Source organism: Melanostigma gelatinosum, assembly GCF_949748355.1.
Source record: "Melanostigma gelatinosum genome assembly, chromosome: 9".
In the NCBI taxonomy this organism is placed as follows: domain Eukaryota; kingdom Metazoa; phylum Chordata; class Actinopteri; order Perciformes; family Zoarcidae; genus Melanostigma; species Melanostigma gelatinosum.
The window spans coordinates 28332831-28356055 of NC_136642.1; the positions used below are offsets into that span (position 1 = coordinate 28332831).

General features: G+C 46.4%; 1 protein-coding gene across 3 annotated transcripts in view; it reads right to left on the bottom strand.

Annotated features, from left to right (window-relative positions):
- Positions 1-23225, bottom strand: part of hace1 (HECT domain and ankyrin repeat containing E3 ubiquitin protein ligase 1) — an 89534-nt gene that overhangs the window by 16737 nt on the left and 49572 nt on the right. For 2 of the 3 annotated variants that reach the window (XM_079274968.1, XM_079274966.1), the window contains 3 exons: positions 12530-12600; positions 12327-12440; positions 9067-11462 (listed from right to left, as the gene is read on the bottom strand). In XM_079274968.1, the coding sequence (XP_079131094.1) occupies positions 11360-11462; positions 12327-12440; positions 12530-12600 (288 nt within the window). In that variant the 3' untranslated portion in view covers positions 9067-11359. Of the gene's footprint in view, positions 1-9066; positions 11463-12326; positions 12441-12529; positions 12601-23225 lie in introns of those variants that run through there. The other variant, XM_079274967.1, reaches the window with a different exon arrangement.

Here is a 23225-nt window from a genome sequence, read left to right on the forward strand (position 1 = left end):
TCTTGGAAATATGCTCATTTTTATAGTATCTATCCGTGAACTGAGATCCAGTGGAAGAACAGCCCACCTCTCCATATAATTCCTAATGTCCTGATCCACTTTATTGTAGTTGGCTTTATATAGGTCATCAATACTTTTTGTTATAGTAACCCCAAGATATGTCATTCTTTTAGAACTCCAATTTAAGTTAAGTGTGTGTTGTATAGTTTCGGTTGGTTTGTAGTTCAGTGTTAAAATCTCTGTTTTTGACAAGTTCAATTTATATCCAGAGTAAGAGCCGAACGTCTCCAGTTGGTTGATTAATATAGGGAGGCATGTGTCAGGGTCCTCTAAATAGCAGATGGAGTCATCTGCAAAAAGCCCAATGATGTGTTCTTTTCCCCCCGACCTTTATCCCGTCATGGTCTTTATTCTGCCTAACTGCTTGTGCCAGAGGTTCTATAAAAATTGCAAAAATACTCAGTGAAAGATAGCCTCCCTGCCTGGTACACCGTTCTAATGCTATACTATCAGTGTTTTAACACATTGAATAGCTTTTTTATTTGGTCCAAATTTCTCAAGTGCCTGATACAGAAGTGTTCAGTTTACACTGTCAAATGCCTTTTCTGCATCAAGACTTATCAAGGCTGCATTGATATTTTTATGGTTAATATGTTCAATTATATGTAGGGTTCTCCTTATGTTATCTCGGGTTTGGCGCCCCTTGATAAAGCCTGTCTGGTCTTCATCTATAATATCATTCATTAAGTGCTCATACCTTTTTGCAATAATCGAGGTTGTGGTGGAAAAACTATTCAATACCAAGTGAGTCCTATAATACTGAAACAAGAAACACTGAGAGAAGAAGTTTGTCTTTGAAGTATTTATTCTCTGGCCACAGAATGCTTCACCGTCATACTGACTGCAGCACAGTCTGCCGAGGATGAGCCAAGAGTTCAGTTTGTCTCCTGCTCTTAAGCATCTCAGCACACAGTAGGGGCAACATCAGGTATTTACAGTATAACAATTGATCAGCAGTTTCAAGCTCCCCATTGACCCCTCCAGTCATCCCCCTCCTCTTCTGAGCCTAGTCACGTGTCTTTGTTACCTTTGATTATCTCTAGGAATCTTCACACCTCAACATTCTCTGGTGAAACTGCACCCCCCATTGAGTCACTCCCTCTCATCAAAGCAAAGACAGAGATACCCCATATGGTCCTGTCACCACTCTCCTCAGTACACAATCATGTCACATATAGTTTTGAGTGAGTAAGGCACATAAACTAAATCACAGTAGAAATTTACTAGCACACCAAAATGTCCTATCACAAGGTATATCATTTATAATCTATTAAGTATTGATATGAACCTCATATTTCAAATAAAAATTCTCCCGGGGGAGCATGCCCCGCACCCCCCGACAGGGTTTCGGGTTCTTGTCACCTCTTATGGTCTGGTATGGTCTTGGTGTTTGGAGCTACGCTATGCTAACCTGAGTTGGTTAACCAAGGCAGCAACACGACACTATAGCACGACAGGACACTTACAAGCTACAGTACTTTTGAAAACTTTTGCTGAGACCCGAGTGGATCTACAACTCAACGAACACGTTCACAGGAGGACCTCTGGCTGGAACTGAACCGCACCGATGCTCTGTACAACCGCGGTATTAAACTCTTTGTTATCAAAGAAAGGAGGATGGACTTTGTCTTTAAGTGAACAGCAGCTTTGGTAAGTGCTTTTGTTTTTACATCTGCAGTAGCGTTACTACTGTGTTCATGTGTCTATGGTGTCGTTTTTATGATACGGTGAATATTGTTCCCTCTGATGTGAATAATATTTGAATGGACCGTGTGGAATATGTGTATTGTTCACCCCTAATAACCCGTAGCTGTGGCGTCATAATGAGGTTATTAGGAGGTGGCTCAACTGTAGTAGGACAGCACTGATGGCCCAGGTATAAAACACACGGCCCACCACTGGTTTTGTACCACTCTGCCGGTAAACCATCAGTGCCAGGGGATTTATTTGTTTTCAGTCTACCCATTCTATTTTTGTAATGGGTCATTCTGGTCTTTCCCAATTACTGGTAGGTCCAGTGTCTCTAGAAAAGTTCTAATTTGGTCCTCGTCAGCGGATGGAGGGTGGCTACAAATTTTGATAATAGTTCCTGAAAATGGTTTAAATCTCCTTGGGTTCATAGGCTATTTGATTTGTAACCGTTATCTTATGGATTGTCCTGTCTGCCTGTTGTTTCTGCAGTCTTTTTGCCAGTAGTTTATTTGCTTTGGGTCCCACCTCATAGTAGGAGTCTTTAAGAAATCTTGTTGTCTTTTCTATCTCTGTAGTTAGTAGCTGATCTATGTTGCCTCTAATTTGTAACAGTTTTGGTAGCAATGTCGAGTCGCGAGTATTTTTGTGTTGTTCGATTTCCAGCAGTTTTTCCTTTTCCTTCTTGTATGTTTCTTCTTCAGCTCTCTTGATAGCTGCTCTCTTAGCAATGAGTTTCCCTCTCATAACTGCTTTGAGAGCGTCCCACAAGATGGTAGAATTAACCTCCATTGTCACTCTGTTTTGATCTCCTCAACAACAGACTTATAATTTAGTCTTCCAATATTTAACCTCCATAACATTTTTTACTCCTGAGGTTTTAACTGCACAGTGGTCCAACACGTCTGCTGCTCCAATTTCACACTCCATAACTCTGTATATGTCCTTTTTATTCATAACAAATAGTCAATTCTAGCATAACTTTTATTAGGTGCTGAGTAGTGTGTATAGTCCATTTTAGTGGGATGCAGCTCTCTCCAAATATTAACTATTCCAAATTCTTTAAATACGGTATTGATCATTTTTGTGACATGATTGGAGTTTTTCTTATTGTTTGTTGTGTCTAGACTACTATTCATGACAATATTAAAGTCACCGACACATATTAGTATTCACTGTACTAAAGGACTTTTCATGTTAGGTGGGGCGTAAACATTCACCAATGTCACTTTTTAGTTTTCCAGCTTTCCTTTCACAATAATATATCTGCCTTCTTTCTCACGATTTCTTTAGTACAATCATATTTCACTGAGTTAAATATGAGAACAGTCACCACTGGTGGAATGAACTATAAAATGTATTTGCACAGCCAAACCTCTTAAGCTTCTCAAGTTCCTGACTCGACAAGTGTGTCTCCTGTAGGTGTATAATCTGTGCCTCATCCTTCCTCATTTTGTCGTTATTTTCCGGCGTTTAACAAGGTTATTCAAACGGTTCACATTCAACGACAGTATCTGAATATTATTCTCTATCATTTGTGTTTATAAAGTCAAGTTTCAATCCGTACCCAAACATGAACCACAGAACATCAATCACGATGGCAGAAAAAACCACCAACCTCACATCCGCAACTGTCATCCAAAAGCTGAAGTCCATGTTCGCCAGATTTGGAACACCCCAGACAGTAATCAGTGACAATGGACCCTGTTACGGTTCACAAGAGTTCAGAGGTTTTGCTCACGCATGGGACTTTGAGCATATCACGAGCAGCCCGCTGTACCCGCAGAGTAACGGTTTGGCTGAAAAGACTGTTCAGACTGTCAAAGCCCTCATGGACAAAGCACATGCACAGCGGACAGACGCGTACCTCAGTTTACTGGAATACAGGAACACACCAGTTGATGGACTGAAGTCGCCAGCGCAGCTGCTAATGAGCAGGCGTCTGCGCTCAATCCTACCAATCACAGAAAAACAACTGCAACCTGAACTTGTCTGTTGCAGCGCAGTTCACAGCAGAAGGCAACTGTGCCAACAGAGACAAAAACAATACTACGACAGGAATGCTAGGACACTACCGGCACTACCAGAAGGAGCTATGGTCCGTTTCCAGCTTCCCACAGGGACTTGGGAACCCGCAACAGTAGTCGAGCCAGCAGGTACCCAGAGGTCCTACAACATTCGCACTGATGGAGGTCACATGCTCAGGCGTAACCGGCGTCACCCGCAGACGTGTGAAAGTGGCACAAGCCAAGTACTTCCACCAAACAACCACCAGGTGGAACCTGAGGACACTGAGTCTCAAACAGTACAGCAGGACCCTGCAGGTCATACAGGTCCCAAACAGCCACCAGACTGTACTAGCACCAGATCAGGCCGCATAGTGAAGCCTAGAGACATATTAGACGTGTGATACCCAACAGGAAAAGAACTGAAGGATATGTTCATGGAAATAAAGTGTTTAAGTTTGAAACAGTAGAAATGCCGTTTAGACATGAACTGTTGATGAGAAAATTGTTTTCATATTTCTTTCAGTAACAGTGTTCTTGCAGATTTGGCATACGTAGCTGCCGATATGCAGTTTTTCTGAAATGTTTAAATGCATAATGTTTACTATTTCATTTGGAAGCTATAGCCATGTTCTGTTTCAAGAGAAGGGGGATGTAGTATCTTGGATACTTCCGGTTCATACTGTCATGTTGTGATGATGTCAGCAATGTGCGCCGTAGTGTGAAACATGATAACAATAATTACATGTCAGTAGAAACAGAATACTACAGCTTCTAAATTCACGAAGGTCCTGTTTCACATCTTGTTTGAAGCCCCTCAGCTCCTTAGACAGTAGTGTGAGGTCCTCCAGCAATGCGTATGGTATTTGTAGAATGACAGGAAGGAGTTACATGTCTCTGCTGTGGAGGAGTGGGAGAGATGGTCCATAGGTTTGAGGAGTTTGTTTACTGTGGAGAAGAGGACCTTGGGGTTGGCGGAACCAGAGTGGATGATGCCAGAGTAGCAGGTGGAGCGAGCAGAGTTTAGAGCCAGTTGGTATTGCTGTATGTGTTCCTTGTAAGCAGGGTGTGAACTGTGAGGCCGGTTTTGTTGGAGAGTCGCTCTAGTCTGCGTTTCTGGGATTTCATGATGCGGAGTTCAGGGGTGAACCAGGGAGCAGTGTGGGTGAAAGAGACAGTTGTGGTTTTGAGAGAGGCAAGCTGATCAAGGCAGGAGGATAGTGTGTTATTGTAGAGGTTGACCAGGTCTGAGGGGGAGGGGCTAAGGGAGGGGGTGAGACAGGCTGACAGGGATGAGGGGCAGACAGACTTGATATTATGGAGAGTGATGGTGTGCATGAGTTTGGGTTCTGGGATGGGGATGTCGATCTCCATGATGATGGCTAGATGGTCGGAGATGGTGAGGTCATAGCCGGAGAGGTGGTGGATGGTGATTCCAGAACAGACCAGGTCCCGTTCCTCCATCGGGTAATGGGAAACTGGCCACAGAGACTATATCAAGAGTCACCCATGACCTGCAACGCTCCTCTCCAGACGCGCTGGTTATTATAAATTGGGATTTTAATCACTGCTCTCTCTCTGCCACCCTACCCTCTTTTCAACAAATGGTGTCATGCCCTACGAGGGGTGATACAAAACCTTCGATTTGTTTTATGCAAACATTAAGGACAATTTTATTTCAAAGATGCTTCCCCCTCTTGGACAATCGGATCATAATCTGATATTATTGACACCCAGCTACTCTCCTTTAATCCGGAAGCTGCCAGTTACGGTCAAGTCTGTTGGTGTGTGACGGAGGATGCATGTGAACCGTTCAGAGGGTGCTTTGAGTGCACTGACTGGACTGTGTTTCTGCAGGATGACAATGATCTGGACAGCATCTCTGATAAAGTCACCAGTTATATTAATTACTGTGTCGAGAATATCATTCCCTGTAAACAAATAAAAACTTTCCCTAATAATAAACCTTGGGTGACAAGGGAGATTAAAGCTGCTATTAATAGGAAGAAAACTGCTTTTCTCAGCGACAAAGACATGATTAAAACTGCCCAAAAGGAATTAAAAGCAATCATCAAACAAGGTAAGCGTAAATATAAGGAAAGGGTTGAAGGACAGATGTCCAACAGTAACACAAGGGGCCTCTGGAACGGCATGAAATCTATTACTGGTTATGGGACCAGCTCTGCCAGCGTCCCTGGTGCTGGGATCAATGTAAATGAAGCAAACCAGTTCTTTGCAAGGTTTGATGAATTTGATTTCTCTGCATCTCACGAGAGCATCCGCTCTTCTCTAGCACTGAGTAGTCCTGAGGACTGTAGACCAGCTATTGTGCTAAATGTTGAGGAGGTTCGACAGCAGCTAAAGCGCCTTAAGGTGAACAAGGCAGCAGGCCCTGACGGTGTCCATCCACGCACCCTTAAGGTCAGCGCCGACCAGCTGTGCTCAGTCCTTCATTTAATATTTTCCTTGTGTCTACAAGGAAAAGATAAAATGAAGGACTGAGCACAGCTGGTCAGCACTGGATTTTTTGACGAACCAGATGCAGTAGAAGGACTCGTTGCAGGAGTCTTCGTCAAAAATTCCAGTAATGTGGAAAACATCTTGTTTGGTCCCAATCCCAAAGAAAACCAGTGTGAGGAGTCACGGTCTTAATAACCTGAGACCTATAGCTCTGACGTCGCACATAATGAAATGTTTTGAAAGGGTTGTCCTGGGTCGCCTGAGTACACAGGTCTCAGTCTTCCAAGGTCCTTTGCAGTTTGCATACAGGAAGGGTGTAGGGGTAGATGATGCACTACTTTTTATGCTCCACACTATTTATAGTCATCTTGCAACAACCGCCAGCTCTGTTAGGATCATGTTCTTTGACTTTTCCAGTGCTTTTAATACAATCCAACCGCACCTTTTCGCTAAAAAACGTATGACTTTTAAACTGCACAACACAACTATTGCTTGGGTTTTGGATTAGCTTCTTTCTCGACCACAGTTTGTCAGGCTTGATAACAAACTGTCTGACACCATCTTAACTAAAACTGGAGCACCACAGGGAACAGTTTTATCCCCCTTTTTATTCTCACTCTATAGAGCTGACTACAGGCAGAGCCATGTGTCCTGTAACATCCAGAAGTTTTCAGATGACACTGCTCTGGTTGGTCTACTTACCCGAGGCAACGACCTGGCCTACAAACGGGAGGTTGAGTCTTTTGTCAGCTGGTGTGATGAAATTTTTTTGAAACTAAATATTGGAAAGACCAAAGAGTTGGTCATTGATTTTAGAAAGAAGAAGGAGGAGGTCTCCCTAGTGACTATTGCAGGTCAGCAGATAGAAATTGTAATCACTGTTGAAAAGCGAACAAGGGCCAAGTTAAAAACAATTGTCTTGTATGAAGGCCGTCCACTACACGGTGTCTTCAATGGACTCCGAAGCTCATTTAGTGAGAGACTCAGGACTCCTCAGTGTTCTACTGAACGACTAAGAAGCTCTTTCGTTCCAGCAGCAGTCCGATTTTTTAATGCACACCTTTATAGGTTTTTATCTTTCTGATGTCAATCATGTTTTATATGGCATTGTCTGGTGTTATTTATCCTTTGTAATATGTTTTTGTCTGTTGTGTACTGTGGACTGTGTCGTCTCCATGAGTTTTTGGGTCGCAAAAGAGTTTCCCCACTGGGAATTAATAAGGTTTTCGAATCTAATCTAATCTAATCTCGGATGTGACCGTAGTTGTGGGTGGGGAAATCAATGTGTTGAATGAAGTTGAAGCATTTAAGCAGGTCCATAAATTCTGTGGCTGTTTTACAGTCTGAGGAGTCGATGTGGATGTTGAAATCACCAAGCAACAGGATGGAAGGTGAGACGGAGCAGAGCTGGGTAAGGAATTCAGATAGGTCGGAGAGGAAGGCAGGGTTGGGTTTGGGGGGGGCGGGAGATGATTGCAATGACCAGAGAGTTTGAATGCCAGCTGTTCAAATGAGGATGGAAGTCAGGCTGGTTTTCATGTGCAGGCGGTGAAGAGCGGGAAACTGTGCTCTGAGGTGGCATAGAAGAAGAGGAAGGGGGGGGGGGGTCCCTGCAGCTATAGATAAAACACCTCAATAAGTAGTACTATATGATACAAATATGATCTATATTCTAGCAGTCAGTGATTCAAATGTTTATTCGACTGAAAATACAAGAGGAAGCCATATCCTTGTAAGCCTGAACGTCATAAGTTTCTTTTCTTTTTTTTCTAACCAGACCTACGTTATAAAATCAGGATTTGACAAACATAATCTCAGCAACCTGAATATAGGTTTTCAAATGTTGAAGATTTCAGTTTGTACTCCACAAACCATTTCAAAGAGCGGGAATCAAAAACATGACTTCAGCTAGATGAAGTCATGTTTTTTAGTGGTACTCAGTAATGTTTTTTTCACCTTTGAATATTTAGCTGCTATTAAGATATTTTATATTATGATTTTTTGCTTCCATAAGTGCTTTATTTTAAGTATTTATTTGATGCATTATACTGCATTTGATGGATAGTACTCTGAAGTGTTTCCTGTCTTGCACAGGATTAACATGTATGTAACAAAGCTTTAATAAGGCCTTTTGGTTGATATTAATTCCAGTCTTCATAAGCCATGCTGGTCTGACACTGGAACAGGATGCGAGGCAGAGGTATAGTGTAGTGCACTGTTAGGACAGCGCTGCAGCAGATGTTGGACTCATTGAATATTGGTTCAGGGCCATTTAGCACCAGTAGACCTGCTGCTCAGTAGACCTGCTGCTCAGTGGACCTGCTGCTCAGTATACCTGCTGCTCAGTAGACCTGCTGCTCAGTAGACCTGCTGCTCAGTGGACCTGCTGCTCAGTGGACCTGCTGCTCAGTAGACCTGCTGCTCAGGAGACCTGCTGCTCAGTAGACCTGCTGCTCAGTGGACCTGCTGCAGTAGACCTGCTGCTCAGTAGACATGTTGCTCAGTGGACCTGCTGCAGTAGACCTGCTGCTCAGTGGACCTGCTGCAGTAGACCTGCTGCAGTAGACCTGCTGCAGTAGACCTGCTGCAGTAGACCTGCTGCTCAGTAGACCTGCTGCAGTAGACCTGCTGCAGTAGACCTGCTGCTCTACACTGGTGGCCCAACACAGCATCACGCTGCGGCCACATATGTTCAGCCAGGCACACACGCAGCTCCATGGCAAACACACCAGAGGGCTGCACATCAGCGCCTCCTCCTGCTCCTCACTCTCAGAACCTCCTTCTTTAGCCGCGCACAAACATGAGCAGGATTGCCAAAATTACTTTTATTGGATAAAATCTCAAAGCACAACATATTTGAATGGTAATATGCATCATTTGATACAGTAGACATTTACAGAAATATCTACAAAGGATCAATTTTCAATCAACATTAACAGCAGTTTACAAAAGCATTTCAGACGAGGTCCTCAAAACCACACTGATGGATAATATGAAATATGAAGTCAACATGTACACTTCCTTTACAAATGGAAAGAAGGAATGTCATGGCACGGTCCTCTCTAGAAGAATAAAACCACAATTTCAGCATGTTTTTGTCGGAAAAATACCAATTAAAGAAGGTATTTAAAATGATTTCAGCCTTTGTCTTTTGGCACTGCGAGCCAACACTTATCACGTAGACATATTGTATTGCTCCTCATGAAAGTCTACTAAACAGGAACAAGTAGATATGACAGCAAAATACTCCAAAGATAAAACTGAATTTGCCAGAGTAAACCACATGCATGGAGGGGCGTGGTCATACAGTATACAACAGCTCAACACGTTCCAGCACAGTGGGACAGTACATTCAACTCGCAATCAAAGGAAATACAGAGAAATGTGTCCTTGGCGTGCATTCTAAAATGTGCACTTATTTTGGTAATAATAGAAAATGTTACTTTTCTCCTGCAATGAGAGCACCCGCTATATCAGCCAGTGGGCAATATTTGGTATTATTTTAAATTGTATTTTCTATCCATGTCATCATTTGATTGGTCAAATGTCTATATTTTAGAAATACTAAAGTTATGAATCCATCACCACCACCCCAACTAATGCAAGGCATATTAGATGTATCCAGTGCACGGGTCAGTTAAAGCTTGCAGCACACATGGGACTACACTTGTGCTGGGGAAATACTGAAGCACATATTTAGTTTTCTTCATCTAAAATGAGCTAAATTGAAATATATCCAGACTAGAAATCCTGAAACCAAGCTGTAAAGTAGCCACCATGTGTTAATAAAATAATCATAATTAAAAATGAGAATAATTACTATTTGTAGCCTTGCATATGTGAACACATGTCAACATACTTTAGTGTCAGGGCCCCATAGCTCCAATGATGGTCAGTTTTAGTACGACAACATCAATATCAGACAGTTTGTGTCTGAAGTACATGAAGCCAGCTCCACCTCCCTGCAGCCTGAAGGCCTCTGGTCGGGGACACGGTCAACTATCACGCATCACTTGTATGTACAGATGTCCACATACCTTTTTGTCATATAGTGCAGTGATTTTACTGTATTTTGTAAGTTTGGCTCATTTTGTTAAAGAAAGTAAAATGTTTTGGTTTCTTGCAATCTGGTATAAAACATCCAGGTGTCATATTGTCACCGTGGCATCTTCAACCTCTGGTAGTGGAAATGAGCTTCCAGCTGTTTAAATATGGAGCTGACAGAAGATCACATCTTACAACCAGGTGAAATAAAAGAGATTCGTAGTATTCTAGCTCGGGGTGTAACGGTTCACAAAACTCACGGTTGGGTTGGGTACGATACAGTGGAGCCACGGTTCGGTACGTTTCGGTACAGTAGAAAACTATAAATGCCAGAGAAATGTACTTGATTTTAAAATATATTTATTCATTACAACTAACATCATAAAGTTATTCTTTGACTTTGAACAATGATGGAACTATACCTGAGTGACCCATCTTCTGGGGTGTCTTCTTAGCAACACATAAGCATCAAAAACAAAAACTGCTCCTTAATGTGATGTAGTATTGTTACTTACATCTTGTATTGTTACTTACATCTTGCAAAAGAGATCTTTAATCTCAATGGGACTACCTGGTTTTTCCAAACGTATTCGGTTCGTCATGCGTACCGAACCGTGAGCCTCGTACCGAATGGTTCAATACGAATACGCGTACCATTACACCCCTAATTCTAGCAGCTGGCTGGTGCGTGGGCCTGATTATGGCCCATTAAACACAGCAGTGATTTGGATGTGATCGCTGTGATTGATTCTACATTTGGAAAGACCCTTAAAGGAAATCCATGTTCAACATCCAGTAAGCATGCATCAATATGTTTTATTGTGATTCATGGGATGAATGCTGTTTTTTTCCTTTTAATTCAATTTCCAATTTAGAAGATTTTCAATTATTATTTGCATAAATGACTAGATACCAACGTCAATCAAAGGAATAGAAGTTGAGGCACAGAACCTCTGGTCTCCATTCAGTCTGTTCTCCAGCAGCGCATTCAGAACAATCTGCATTTCCCTCTTTTTGTCCAACAAAAGCAGCGCGTGGCTCCAAAGAGAGTGTGAGGAGGAGTGCTGCTGAGCTCACCCTCACAGCAGCAGGGACGGGTCCTATGCCATGGTGTAGCCATAGCTCCCACAATGCAGCGCTACCAGCAGCCGGTCTCTCAGGACCTCCTGGCTTGGGTATTCTGGGAGTTTCAGCATGTTGATACTGTGGAGAAGAGGGGAAAAGAATCACCCGCCGTCGTCATGACGACTCATACCTGTCCAACAGAAAGACCTGCTGCCATATGAATTACCTGCTGCACATTGTAGCAGAAAGACCCCTCTCCCTGCTTTCACACTGCCATCAGTGGAGAGGACACCACTACCCGGCCCCAACCACACTGAAGAGACATGCTGCCCTCTAGTGCTGAGTCATGTTAAGCTGTGCAGAGGAACCTGTACTGCATCTGAATGTCTGTTTATTCATTCCTTCGTCTTTAAGCACAGATTTGAGTTGAGCGCAGATCGTCACAAGTGGAGAATAAAATCCCAGCATCTTGCCAAAACAAAAGGATGTATTGCACTCAACCAGGGCTCTCAGACTGAGTACAAAGACATGCAATAGTGCTCATGTCATATTTTATATACTTTGTTCAAAGTCAACTGTGATAGAATTCAATCACTACAGTCCTTTGAATTTAGGAGCAGGAAGTCTGTAGTCTGATCAAATACTCACAAGCAACTGGTTGAACTCAAAGGTTGAGATATTCATGCTGGCAACCAGAAAAATGTATCAATACATAACATAGTATATTTATATTAATACTATTAACGACTATCTACTTGGTTTCCAGCCGTTCTTGTAGAGAAGTTCGTTGGGAGATGAAATAATTGTCTTAGATGCCAATAATTTGACATTAATACCAAACTGAATTCTTATTTTCAGAATACTTTTAAGGATTGGTTAAGGTGAAATTTCGTGGCAAAGACGAGGTGTAAGATGTGCAGTACCGAAGGTCTCTATGGGGAACCAATGACTTACTGAAAGCTAACTGAAGTCTGTAGAAAGAGACAGAGAAACACTCATTACCAGGTACTAGAGGTAGGCAGCAGGTTGGACGAGAAGGGCACTGCAGCAACGGTGAACTTCTGTAAACCACTGCCACCCATCAGGAAGGCAAAGCCACCATGCGGAACCCTGGAACTGATAGAGAACCATCCCTTATTACTGATTCACAGACATTCACACATTCTTCTGTTTCAAGATCTTCAGTACAAATCAGAAAGACAAACCTTCCAGTGACAAACTGAAGCAGAAGAACCCGTTCCTCCTGGGACAGACTGTTCACCACCTCCCAGAACCACTGCACAGCAAATGGAGCCCGGTTAGTATTCTCATGTTGGGCTTGATTTCTACTATGTTTGCATGCTGTAATGTTCACACAGCACTTCATTCTTCTTATACTGTCTGCCGGCATATTCCTGTTCTTACCTACAGTCTGCAAAGTTCTGTTCAGTGCCTGTCTCTTTAAATCTGCTCTGATTGGTCAGTGCTTCTGGGGCTGCCTGTCAATCAATCACCGTCTACATAGCTTCACTGGTTGCAGCCGGTGTTTCAAGTTATGAAGCGACCCTGATAAGTGTGGAGTTTCAGCCGAACGTGTGTGTGGTTGTCGTGGGTACTTTCCAAATCCTCTTGGCGACTTTTTTTGTGAAAGGCTACTAGCGACAAATCGAGCTGCCGTGAGTCCCAAAGCACTCACAGGCAGTCAGTCTCACAGCAGTCTCACAGCAGTCCCAGCTGCAGACGGTGGAAGCCATTAGTGCTGCTCGTTCAGCATTTAAATATTTCTGTATTTATTTCAGCATTTATTTATTCTTTTATTTATTCATTTCAGCATTTAAATATGTCAGTATTTATTTCAGCATTTATTTATTAATTTCAGCATTTAAATATGTCTATTTATTTATTTATACTTAAGACATGTTTGGTCCTCCATAAAGACCAGAGACGACAACATGGTCTTCAGGTCTACAGTGTGGTCACACCTTCACCTGGCTGCCTCCTGTTTCTAGACATGGCTGCTGTATGTGATGCTTTTTGCTACGTCTACGTCAGAGTGTTATGAGTTCAAATCCCTTATGTATTCTATTCTTTTACGTTAAAAAGTTAAAGGCTGTTTTCAACATCAACAACCGCCAATTGAAACGTAAGACAAAGCAGATATGATTTGATATTGTAAAGATAACGGAAACAAAGACATCCACGAGGAGAGCGACATATTCTCAGCGGTCGTAACAACCACCACAGATGCATTTGTGTGGAGATCACCTGTTAACGAAAGGTACGAATGTAACTACGGTTCTATGAATCCTGGATGACCGCCAGAGGCAGTGCTTAACACTGGATATCTTCCGTCGCGCGCATGCGCAGGTCGAATATTTATATCAACAAAGTCACGTGTGACCTCGGATGACCCCCGTCGTCTATAAGTTCCGGTGTCATCCTGAGCTCAGTCCTATGGAATCTTCTCGCGAGTTCACGGGATTCTGAGTGACCAAGAACTCTGGCGGTCATCCAGGATTCATAGAACCGTAGTTACATTCGTAACTTTCGTTCTATTTCATCCTTACTGACCGCCAGAGGCAGTGCTTAACACTGGATGACTTATACCAAAAGAGTCACGAGGAAGCACAGTAACTACCTCTTATAGCTCCGGCAGAGAAAATTGGCCAAAGAACCCTCCCCAGTGGGTGAGGGTTGGCAACGTTAACTCTGTAGTGTTTGGTGATGCCCATGAGGCCGCCGCACATATATCCCCCACAGGCACACCACTAAGGCTTGCCCTCGGTGTGGAGACACTCTTGGTAGTGACCCTTCACCCCGGATGGCCGAGCGCAGCCGCTCGCCTTGTATGTATCGGCAATGGCCTCCACTATCCAGTGGGACAGGTGCTGTTTTTCCTTTTTTAAAAAGGAGCACAGCCCTTCTTAGGCTCACCATAACTGACTATGCAGGCGGTGGCTTCCACATAAGCTCTGAGGGCCCACACTGGGCACAGCAGCCTTGACCTCTCCTCTCCCGATGGGGGAGGGGGGGGGTCAACTTTGCCAGCTGGATAGGCCGGTTTATATGTGAACGTATCCACCCCCTTGGGAGAAACACTGCCTTAGGCCAGAAAGTGACACCCAAGCCATCTGAGTTCCACCTCAGACATGATTCTTCCACTGATAGGGCATGCAGCTCGCCCCCACATTGAGCTGAATTGACAGCAAGGAGAAAACCGTCTTGCCGATAGCCATCTCGGCTCCGCCTGTGCCAGGGGTTCAAAAGGAGACAAGCATAAGGTGTCCAGTACCAAGGGTAGGTCCCATGCAGGGGAGACCGGCCCTTATCCAGGAGGGACTGTAGAAACTCAGTACAGCAGGCACGGGGCGCTGTACTGGGACCTTGTTCTGAGCCGCACACCAGTCGGAGAACAGCTTCCACCTGTTTCTTGTACTGCAGGCAGGTAGACGCACTGGCATTCAGAATAGTCCGTCAGACTGGTTCTATGCAGCCACTCAGCATCCGGTCGGGCCCTCCCGTGACCCCTAATTGAAGGCGGCAGGGATTGGAATGCCAAATCCGACCCTCTAGTTGCGACAGGAGATCCCCCCTGTCGGGGAAGAACTCTGACAAGCTCATAGCAAAAGCAGAGGGAATGGTGGAAAGGCATAAGAAGATCCTCTGGCCACGTGTGAGCCAGGGCATCTTGACCCAGAGGGCTGGTCCTCTCCGTCAGGGAGACCCAGTGGGGGCAGTGGGTCGACACGTCTGGATGCAGCCGCCACTCTCACGGTGGAGGCTTGTAACGGAACAGGAAAACCACAACCTTGTTCCATTCTCCTGGTGGGTACATTGCCCCCAGGCTGGTCAGGCGAGGGGCCTCCCAAGTCAGAAGGCCACGGTGATCCCCGTAGCAACTTCTGCAGATCTGGTGCCCCATCGATAGTTCATGGGAAATCGCAGCAGAGGTGCTGTCCACCGGACAAGCACATGCTTTCCCTTCAAACATGGAAGGAAGTGCTCGAGCGCTAGCTCTAGAACCTGGACCTGCGGTCTTTCAGCAGACAACTGCCCCCAGGCTGTCCTGTTCTGTCACACTGCACCCCGCCTGGAGAGGCAGGTATCTGTTGTGACAATCTCCTGGTGGAATGGAACTGAGCCCCTGGGGCTCGGTTCCTGGGACACTGTTCGCCAGATATGCACTCCCTCCATGGGGATAGTGAATAGGCACTGTTTCGATAATATTATTGCCCTGTATCTGTGCCACTTGGCATCCAAGTGGAGGCTGTTCAGCCATCCGCAAACCCAAGGGAACGACAGTTGAGGCAGCTGTCAGTTTACCCAATAGTCGGAGAAAAGGATGTAGGGCAACCGTCTGCCCCCTCGGAAGAGGGAGAGGTTGTGGGGGCCGTTGGCCACATGCTGGGGCGACAGACAGGCCCTCATAGGGCCACACTAATGAAGGTTATGCTCTGAGAAGGGCTCAGGTAGCTCCTCTCCATGTTCACCTTGAGGCCCACCGGGCCACGTGAGAGAAGGCGAGCAGTGTCCTGTGGCGCCTGAAGCCGGGATGGCGCCTAGGTCAGCCAGTCGTCTAAGTACGGCAGTATGTTCACGCCCTGCGATTGCAGGGGGAAAGGACAGCAGTAACACACTGTGAACACCCATGGGGAGATGGGAGAGTCCGAATGGAAGCACCCAGGACTGAAAGTTGTGGTGATGCACCATGGGAACAGGCGTCGATAGACGTGAACCACTCTCCCTTGGAAATCCGCTGATGGGAGAAAGAACCCCGACAGCCGGCCTGGAGACATCTCCTGGCACCCCTGCCGGGGGGGACGGGGACGTAAGTAGGGTTGTATAGGTAGCGGTCCGGCCTCTCAGCAGGACGCCGAGGCCTGTTGCGGCTACTAGGGTAAGCTGGAGGCTGAGAAAACGGCCTTGTGGGCCAAAAGTGGGACCCCTAGGTCTGGGGGTGCAGGCATGTCCCTGCAAAAACCAGAGATCTGCTGCCTGGTCTGGCTAGCTCTAACAGTCCGCTGAAGCGCCTGTACAGCAGCTGACTCGAACAGCTCACCAGGTTCCACTGGGACAGTATGGAGGGTCCTCCTACATTTCTCAGATAGGGGTGACTGCGCCAGCCAAACCTGGCGGCGAGTCTGAACCAGGGTGGACATCATACATCCACGTTCCCTCGATATGAGCGCAAACGCCTGCAATGAAGCATCACTGAGCAGAAGCGTCGAAGTAGCCCGCTGCAGAGAATCTGCGAGGGAAAGCATGAGGTGGGAGAGGGAGTTGTCGATACGGTGCACAGCTGTGTCATAAGCCCTGGATAGCAGGTCATCTTTGACCCGACATTGGGTCGAGGGCATCTGGCATCGGGCCTCAGAGTCTCCTCAGGGGAAACTGATGGACGCCATAGTCGTCTAACTGGCTGGCATACGTGCAAGGCCAGATTTGCCACCTCCTGCATGGTCTGATGTAAGGCGGGAGAGAGCCCTGGTGTCTCCACCATGCACGCAACTCCCTCAGATATTCCTCGGAGGGAGGAACAGAAAAGGTGGTGAGGGCGGGAAGGTGCCTGAAGAAGGCACTCACAGGTGGATGTTCCAGCTGCTGTGTATGCCAGGCGTGCAAGCGCCATACAAATGACCAGGGTAGGTTGGGCTGGATTCAGCTGCCCTGACAGGGGGAGGTAGACCTCCCGCATCAGGTGTTCCACTCCGGCCAGCCTAGCAGACCTTACTGCTCAAGGCGTGATGCCGCAGGTCCTGCCTGGGTTCTCCCTGCTAGGGCAAGAGGTCAGGGCCGTCCTCCGGCTGAAGAGGAGCTATACAGGTCCTACAGCCGGGAGAGTTTAACATGGCCGCGATTCTGGTGGAACCCTTGTTCCACTAGTTTATGCGGAATTCCAAATCAGTCCGAGCGGGGGAGCGCTCTGCTGAATGTTGAGAGAACAGGCAGGGGGGCAGTCAGTGGCGAGTGATCCTTCGGACACTCTTCCCTTGGCCAGCCGCTGCGGATATTGGTGACCCACCAGTTAGCCTGAGCGAGAGCACTCTGCTACTGTGGAAACAGGTCAGGCAAAGTCCTTATAGTGAGAGGGGCGAGGACACTCTCTAAGCTCACTCTCTTCACTAAGATAGTTGCTGCCGATATTGGTGTCCCACCAGTTAGCTTGAGCGAGAGCACTCTGCCACTGTGGAAACAGGCCAGGCAAAGTCCTTATAGTGAGAGGGGAGCGAGGACACTCTCTTCACTAAGCTAGTTGCTGCAGATATTAGTGTCCCACCAGTTAGCTTGAGCGAGAGCACTCTGCTACTGTGAAAAAACGGACAAAAAGAACACAGTCCTTACAGTGAGAGGGGAGCGAGGACACTCTTCACTAAGACAGCTGCTGCAGATATTGGTGTCCCACCAGTTAGCTTGAGCGAGAGCACTCTGCCACTGTGGAACAGGTCAGGAAAACAGTCCTCATAGTGAGAGGGGAGCGAGGACACTCTCTTCACTTGGACAGTTGCTGTAACTCTTGGTGTGCTACCAGTTAGCCTGAGCGAGGGCACTCTGCTAACTGATATCCGCTACAGATATGTCCATAATGTTTACAACAATCAATGGACACAATCCGAGTATTAGCTTAGTCTAGTTAGCCGGAGCGAACTAGACAGCTGTAATGCGTAAAAACCATCAATGGGCACAACCTCAATGTTGATTTAGTATAACTAGCATTCACCGAGTTAGCCTGAGCGAGCACATTCCGCTAACTGTGATCGTTGTAATGCTACAAAGTTGATGGCCACAGCCCCAGTACCAGCTTTGTTTAGCTAGTTTCCCACTGAGTTAACCTGAGCGGGGACGCTCTGTTAACTGCGACAGCCGTAAGGCTACAAAGTTGATGGACACAGCCCCAGTATCAGCTTTGTTTAGCTAGTTTCCCACTGAGTTAACCTGAGCGGGGACGCTCTGTTAACTGTGACAGCCGTAAGGATACAAAGTTGATGGCCACAGCCCCAGTATCAGCTTTGTTTAGCTAGTTTCCCACTGAGTTAACCTGAGCGAGGACGCTCTGTTAACTGTGACAGCCGTAAGGATACAAAGTTGATGGCTACAGCCCCAGTATCAGCTTTGTTTAGCTAGTTTCCCACTGAGTTAACCTGAGCGAGGACGCTCTGTTAACTGTGACAGCCGTAAGGATACAAAGTTGATGGCTACAGCCCCAGTATCAGCTTTGTTTAGCTAGTTTCCCACTGAGTTAACCTGAGCGGGGATGCTCTGTTAACTGTGACGGCCGTAATCCAAGTTAGCCTGAGTGAAGACACTGCTAACTGCGAATTACGTCAGATGTAAAGATTAAATCTCCATGGACACAACGCCAATGCCGATCTAGTGTCTCACAAAGTTTGCCTGAACAGGAACACTCTGCTAACTGTGATAGCTGTAACACTGTGAAGGGCGGGCCGACAGCGTAATTCTACGCTCTCGTTAGCGCGCCACTCGATTAACTAGAGCGGAAGCGCTCTGCCAACCGTGGAACAAACAACTGTTATAGAAAACAATGTTAATCGATCTTACCGATTGCTGTCATCACGACTTAGCTGGCCCTTATCAGACTGGTGACGACCGATGATAGGGGCATCCACCAGTCCGGGGCTCGATGTCCGAACGGCGAACACACCGTTCCCTCCGAAGAGGGACAGCTCGTCGCAGCCTTTGGAGGGCGAGAGAACTCTGACCGGTGGTCCACAAGGCTACAGCGACGAGCTCTAATATGTCTTGATCGTAGACACATCCTTGTTTATGCTACCATGGTAGCTAACCTGCGTCGCGAGAAGAAAAAAAGGACTGAGCTCAGGATGACACCGGAACTTATAGACGACGGGGGTCATCCGAGGTCACACGTGACTTTGTTGATATAAATATTCAACCTGCACATGCGCGCGACGGAAGATATCCAGTGTTAAGCACTGCCTCTGGCGGTCAGTAAGGATGAAATATAACAGCATCCCTCAGCTGTGTCCACATGGTTTAGGAACACTTTTACCGTGAATTAAAACTAAACACAGCACACGTTCCAGCAGGAATGTGATCCGCCGCCAACATTACAGGTTTCTTTTGACCCCTTTTTCCAGCAAATAATGCTGTTTATTTTATCTTTATACATCAATGTGAGCATGTAGCTCCCTGCAATTGTAGGAAATTTGAGTTTAGAAGTGTGTTTTAAGAAATTATAAAAGAAGTTTAATGATTCATAATTAGAAGTGTTTTGGAAATACATAATTAGAATCATCACAATTGTAGAAGTGTATCTTAGTCAAATTTGTAGCACCTTCATATCTATGTGAAGCTTCTGCCAAAAGTTGCAAATTCTTATCTTTTATATTGTCACGGGAGTTCACAGGTAGGACCCAAACGCAAGACCACAGGAGACAAGTCAATGGAAACAGGTTTTATTTAGCCTGACTAAGACAGGAAGGTGTGGAGCCCGTGGTCCGACACCCGTGTGGCAGATCGACGGCGTGTGTAGTCCGTGTAACACAAGGCGTGCAGAGCGGCAGAGTGTAATCCGTAGAACACAAGGAGGGCAGAGGATGCCACGGGGTTGAAGCGGGTGAAAGACGGTACGACCTGACAACCCCAGACTGCAGGACCAGAGTTTATATAGAGACAGGGGAATCATTAGTGGGACCTGAGTCTGGTGTGTCAGGCCGCAGGAGGTGATCGGCTGGAGTGTCCTCAGCTGTGCACAATCACGGGTGTGGCCGGGACTGGGGAAAGCTGTGGCGCAGAGGCGATAGGAACTGGGGCTGGCGCAGAGGCAGCAGCCAGATACGGTGTCGGCCGGAATGCCGTCCGACTACAGGGGGCCGGAGTCGGCCGGACCACTGAGTGTTCCGCAACGCGTGCTTGGCCCTCTCTCCGGCTGAGAAGGTGCTTAGCCATATACTCAGAGTCCCCCAGAGGGTGAAAAACTCTAATCAGATCCGCCACAAAGTCCACATAACAAACAGTATTGGTCTGATCCAAACCTAATGTTCTCGCGGCCCAGTCCAAAGCCCTTCCCCGCAGTAATCCAACCACGTAGGACACCTTGGACCCGTCCGAGGCAAAAGTCTGAGGCTGATGGTCAAATACCCGTTGGCATAGCAACAGGAAGCCCTGGCACTTCCCCAGTGTTCCGTCATAGGGATCCGGAGCCGGCACGGGGGATTCCCAGACCGGCGGAGCGAGGACAGGCGGGAATAGTGCGGGTGCTGGAACTGGTGGAGACTTGACTGTCCGGGCTAGTTCCTGCCCGAACCAGCCAATCCGAGAAACTTCAGCAGCGAAACTTCTCATCTCCTCCAGCAGCCTCTTAGTTCTGTCCAGCGTAGCTGCTCCTGTGGTTGCTGGGTCCATTAGGGTCAGGTCATTCTGTCACGGAGTTCACAGGTAGGACCCAAACGCAAGACCACAGGAGACAAGTCAATGGAAACAGGTTTTATTTAGCCTGACTAATGCTGCGTTCACACCGGTCGCGTTGATTTTTTGACGCACTGCAAAATCGCGTCCAACGCGCAGCCGGTCGTGTTCACACCAAAACGCCGCAAAATCTCGTAGCGCCGGAGAGGGGGCATGGTTTATCGTCCTGGAAGCCGTTCACCTGGCCGCCATTTCTTTCCGCTGTCAACCATGAAAGGAATAAGGACAATTGCTGCTTTGTACATGTTGTGGAAGTCCCTCAAACATCGGAATGCCAAACGCCGTCATGTCTGGTTCATAATATTGTTCAGAGGAGCTCCGTGGATTGTATCGAGCTGTATTCACTGTGTCTAGCAAGCCACCGGTCGCTGTTAACTACAGCTGTAGGAACACAAAATAAACTGATTTGGCTGTGATTCAACGGCAATAAACCGACAAAAAGGGACTCCGAAATAACTACGTAATGATGCCGCCGATTTGTAGGTTACTTGTCTTCTCAATGGAGCTCTGATGGATTGGTGCTAGGCTATGCTAACATCGTAGCAGCTCCACCAGCACTCAATAACGTCACGTAGACGTAAATACGGCAGCGTCTATTCATTGTTTGTACCGTATGGTTTACACACACACATGTATACACATAGTTTGGTCTGGTCTCTATTGATATGAGGTATCGTAGAGATCTGGGTGAACACAGACGGCTACAGGATTTATTTCCTGATTCAACAACGGCAGGAAGCCAGTGATGACAGGGGAGCAACTCAACGCTGATAGGCTATCGCGCCACAGCGTCACGCGATTATGGCGCTGAAGTTGAAAAATTTCAACTCGCGCGTTGGCGATTTTGCGGCGTCCAACGCGCCACACCATCGCAAAATCGCGGCGCGCCAGTCTCATCGCGTCTGTGCATAGACTTTGTATGTAATCTCGATGCGCGTCAAAAAATCAACGCGACCGGTGTGAACGCAGCATAAGACAGGAAGGTGTGGAGCCCGTGGTCCGACACCCGAGTGGCAGATCGACGGTGTGAGGCCCGTGGCTCGACAACGGAGGGCTGGCAGCTTGACGGCGTGTGTAGTCCGTGTAACACAAGGAGGGCAGAGCGGCGGAGTGTAATCCGTAGAACACAAGGCGGGCAGAGGATGCCACGGGGTTTCAGCGGGTGAAAGACGGTACGACCTGACAACCCCAGACTGCAGGACCAGAGTTTATATAGAGACAGGGGAATCATTAGTGGGACCTGAGTCTGGTGTGTCAGGCCGCAGGAGGTGATCGGCTGGAGTGTCCTCAGCTGTGCACAATCACGGGTGTGGCCATGGGAGGTGTCTCGAGGCAGAGGACAAACACAGAGCACATGGCACACAATAACAAACAGGGGAATGACAGAACACCTGAGTAGAGGAGATCAGGGGAAACACACAATGGGTCAGACAGGGATCCTGGATCCTGACATATATAGAATGTTTATCATAGAAGGGTTAAGCCATAAAAGACAGTCATTGAATGTATTAAGAGTAAGGCGTAGGGACAGAGAGATTTCTAGACAGGCAATTACAGATCACACCCGTGCGAGGGTCCTGCGAGGAGGAGGAGACGGTTGAAGTTAGCCAATAGGAATTGAGATAGACAAAAGGGGGCGGTTTAAACTGTATGAGGAAATGCTGAGGAGTTGTCCGCTCTTCTCGCTCTGCCCTCAGCCTGGACACGATGTCTCCATGCTGAGGCGCTAGTGAATAGCTTTTTCGTGCGGATTTTCTTTTGTTTTATATTCTGTTAGTCGTATACTTCATTGTGTAATTGTATTAGCTTCAGTAGGATTCAATTATTTTTAATTGTAAACCAGTTTTGGTAGATTTATTAAGAAGCGACGCTGCTGAAAACAGCAGTTGGAACATGCGCTCCAGCCTTCTCTCTGTGGGGCAGATTCAAGCCTCCACACAATGCACACAGTGGCTATCAGTGTGGTGGTGGGTAATAGAAGATGTGAAAAAGTAGTCAGGTGATTATTTCTGGTAAAGAGATGACTATTGATTGGTGTACCAGCTGGTGCCATGCTACCATGACTACACACGATGTCAGTGACAGTTTGGCAGCACATCTACACAGCTGAATGTGGAATTACTGATCTTCTAGAAATGTTTTCACTTGTCACACAGCCAATGCCGTATTCATGCTATGAAATGTCGATTATGTCTGAAACTAGGGGCAATATGACCGAAAATCTAGATCTGGTGTTTTTGTTTTTTTAAAGGCATATTCCACTCAAAACAAGATTCGATCAACTTTCACTTTCTTGGCAATGTAAGGGAACATATGAAGAGAGAAGAAAATGTAAAAAGGTGAAGCTCATTTTCATTGGTATACAGAACACATCTGTTTTGAGAGGAACAGCCTATCCCATAATGTAAGTGTAATGTGATTCATTCAGTTGGCAGTAACAGAATGGGAATTCAATTTCTTAAACTCATTTACATTTTG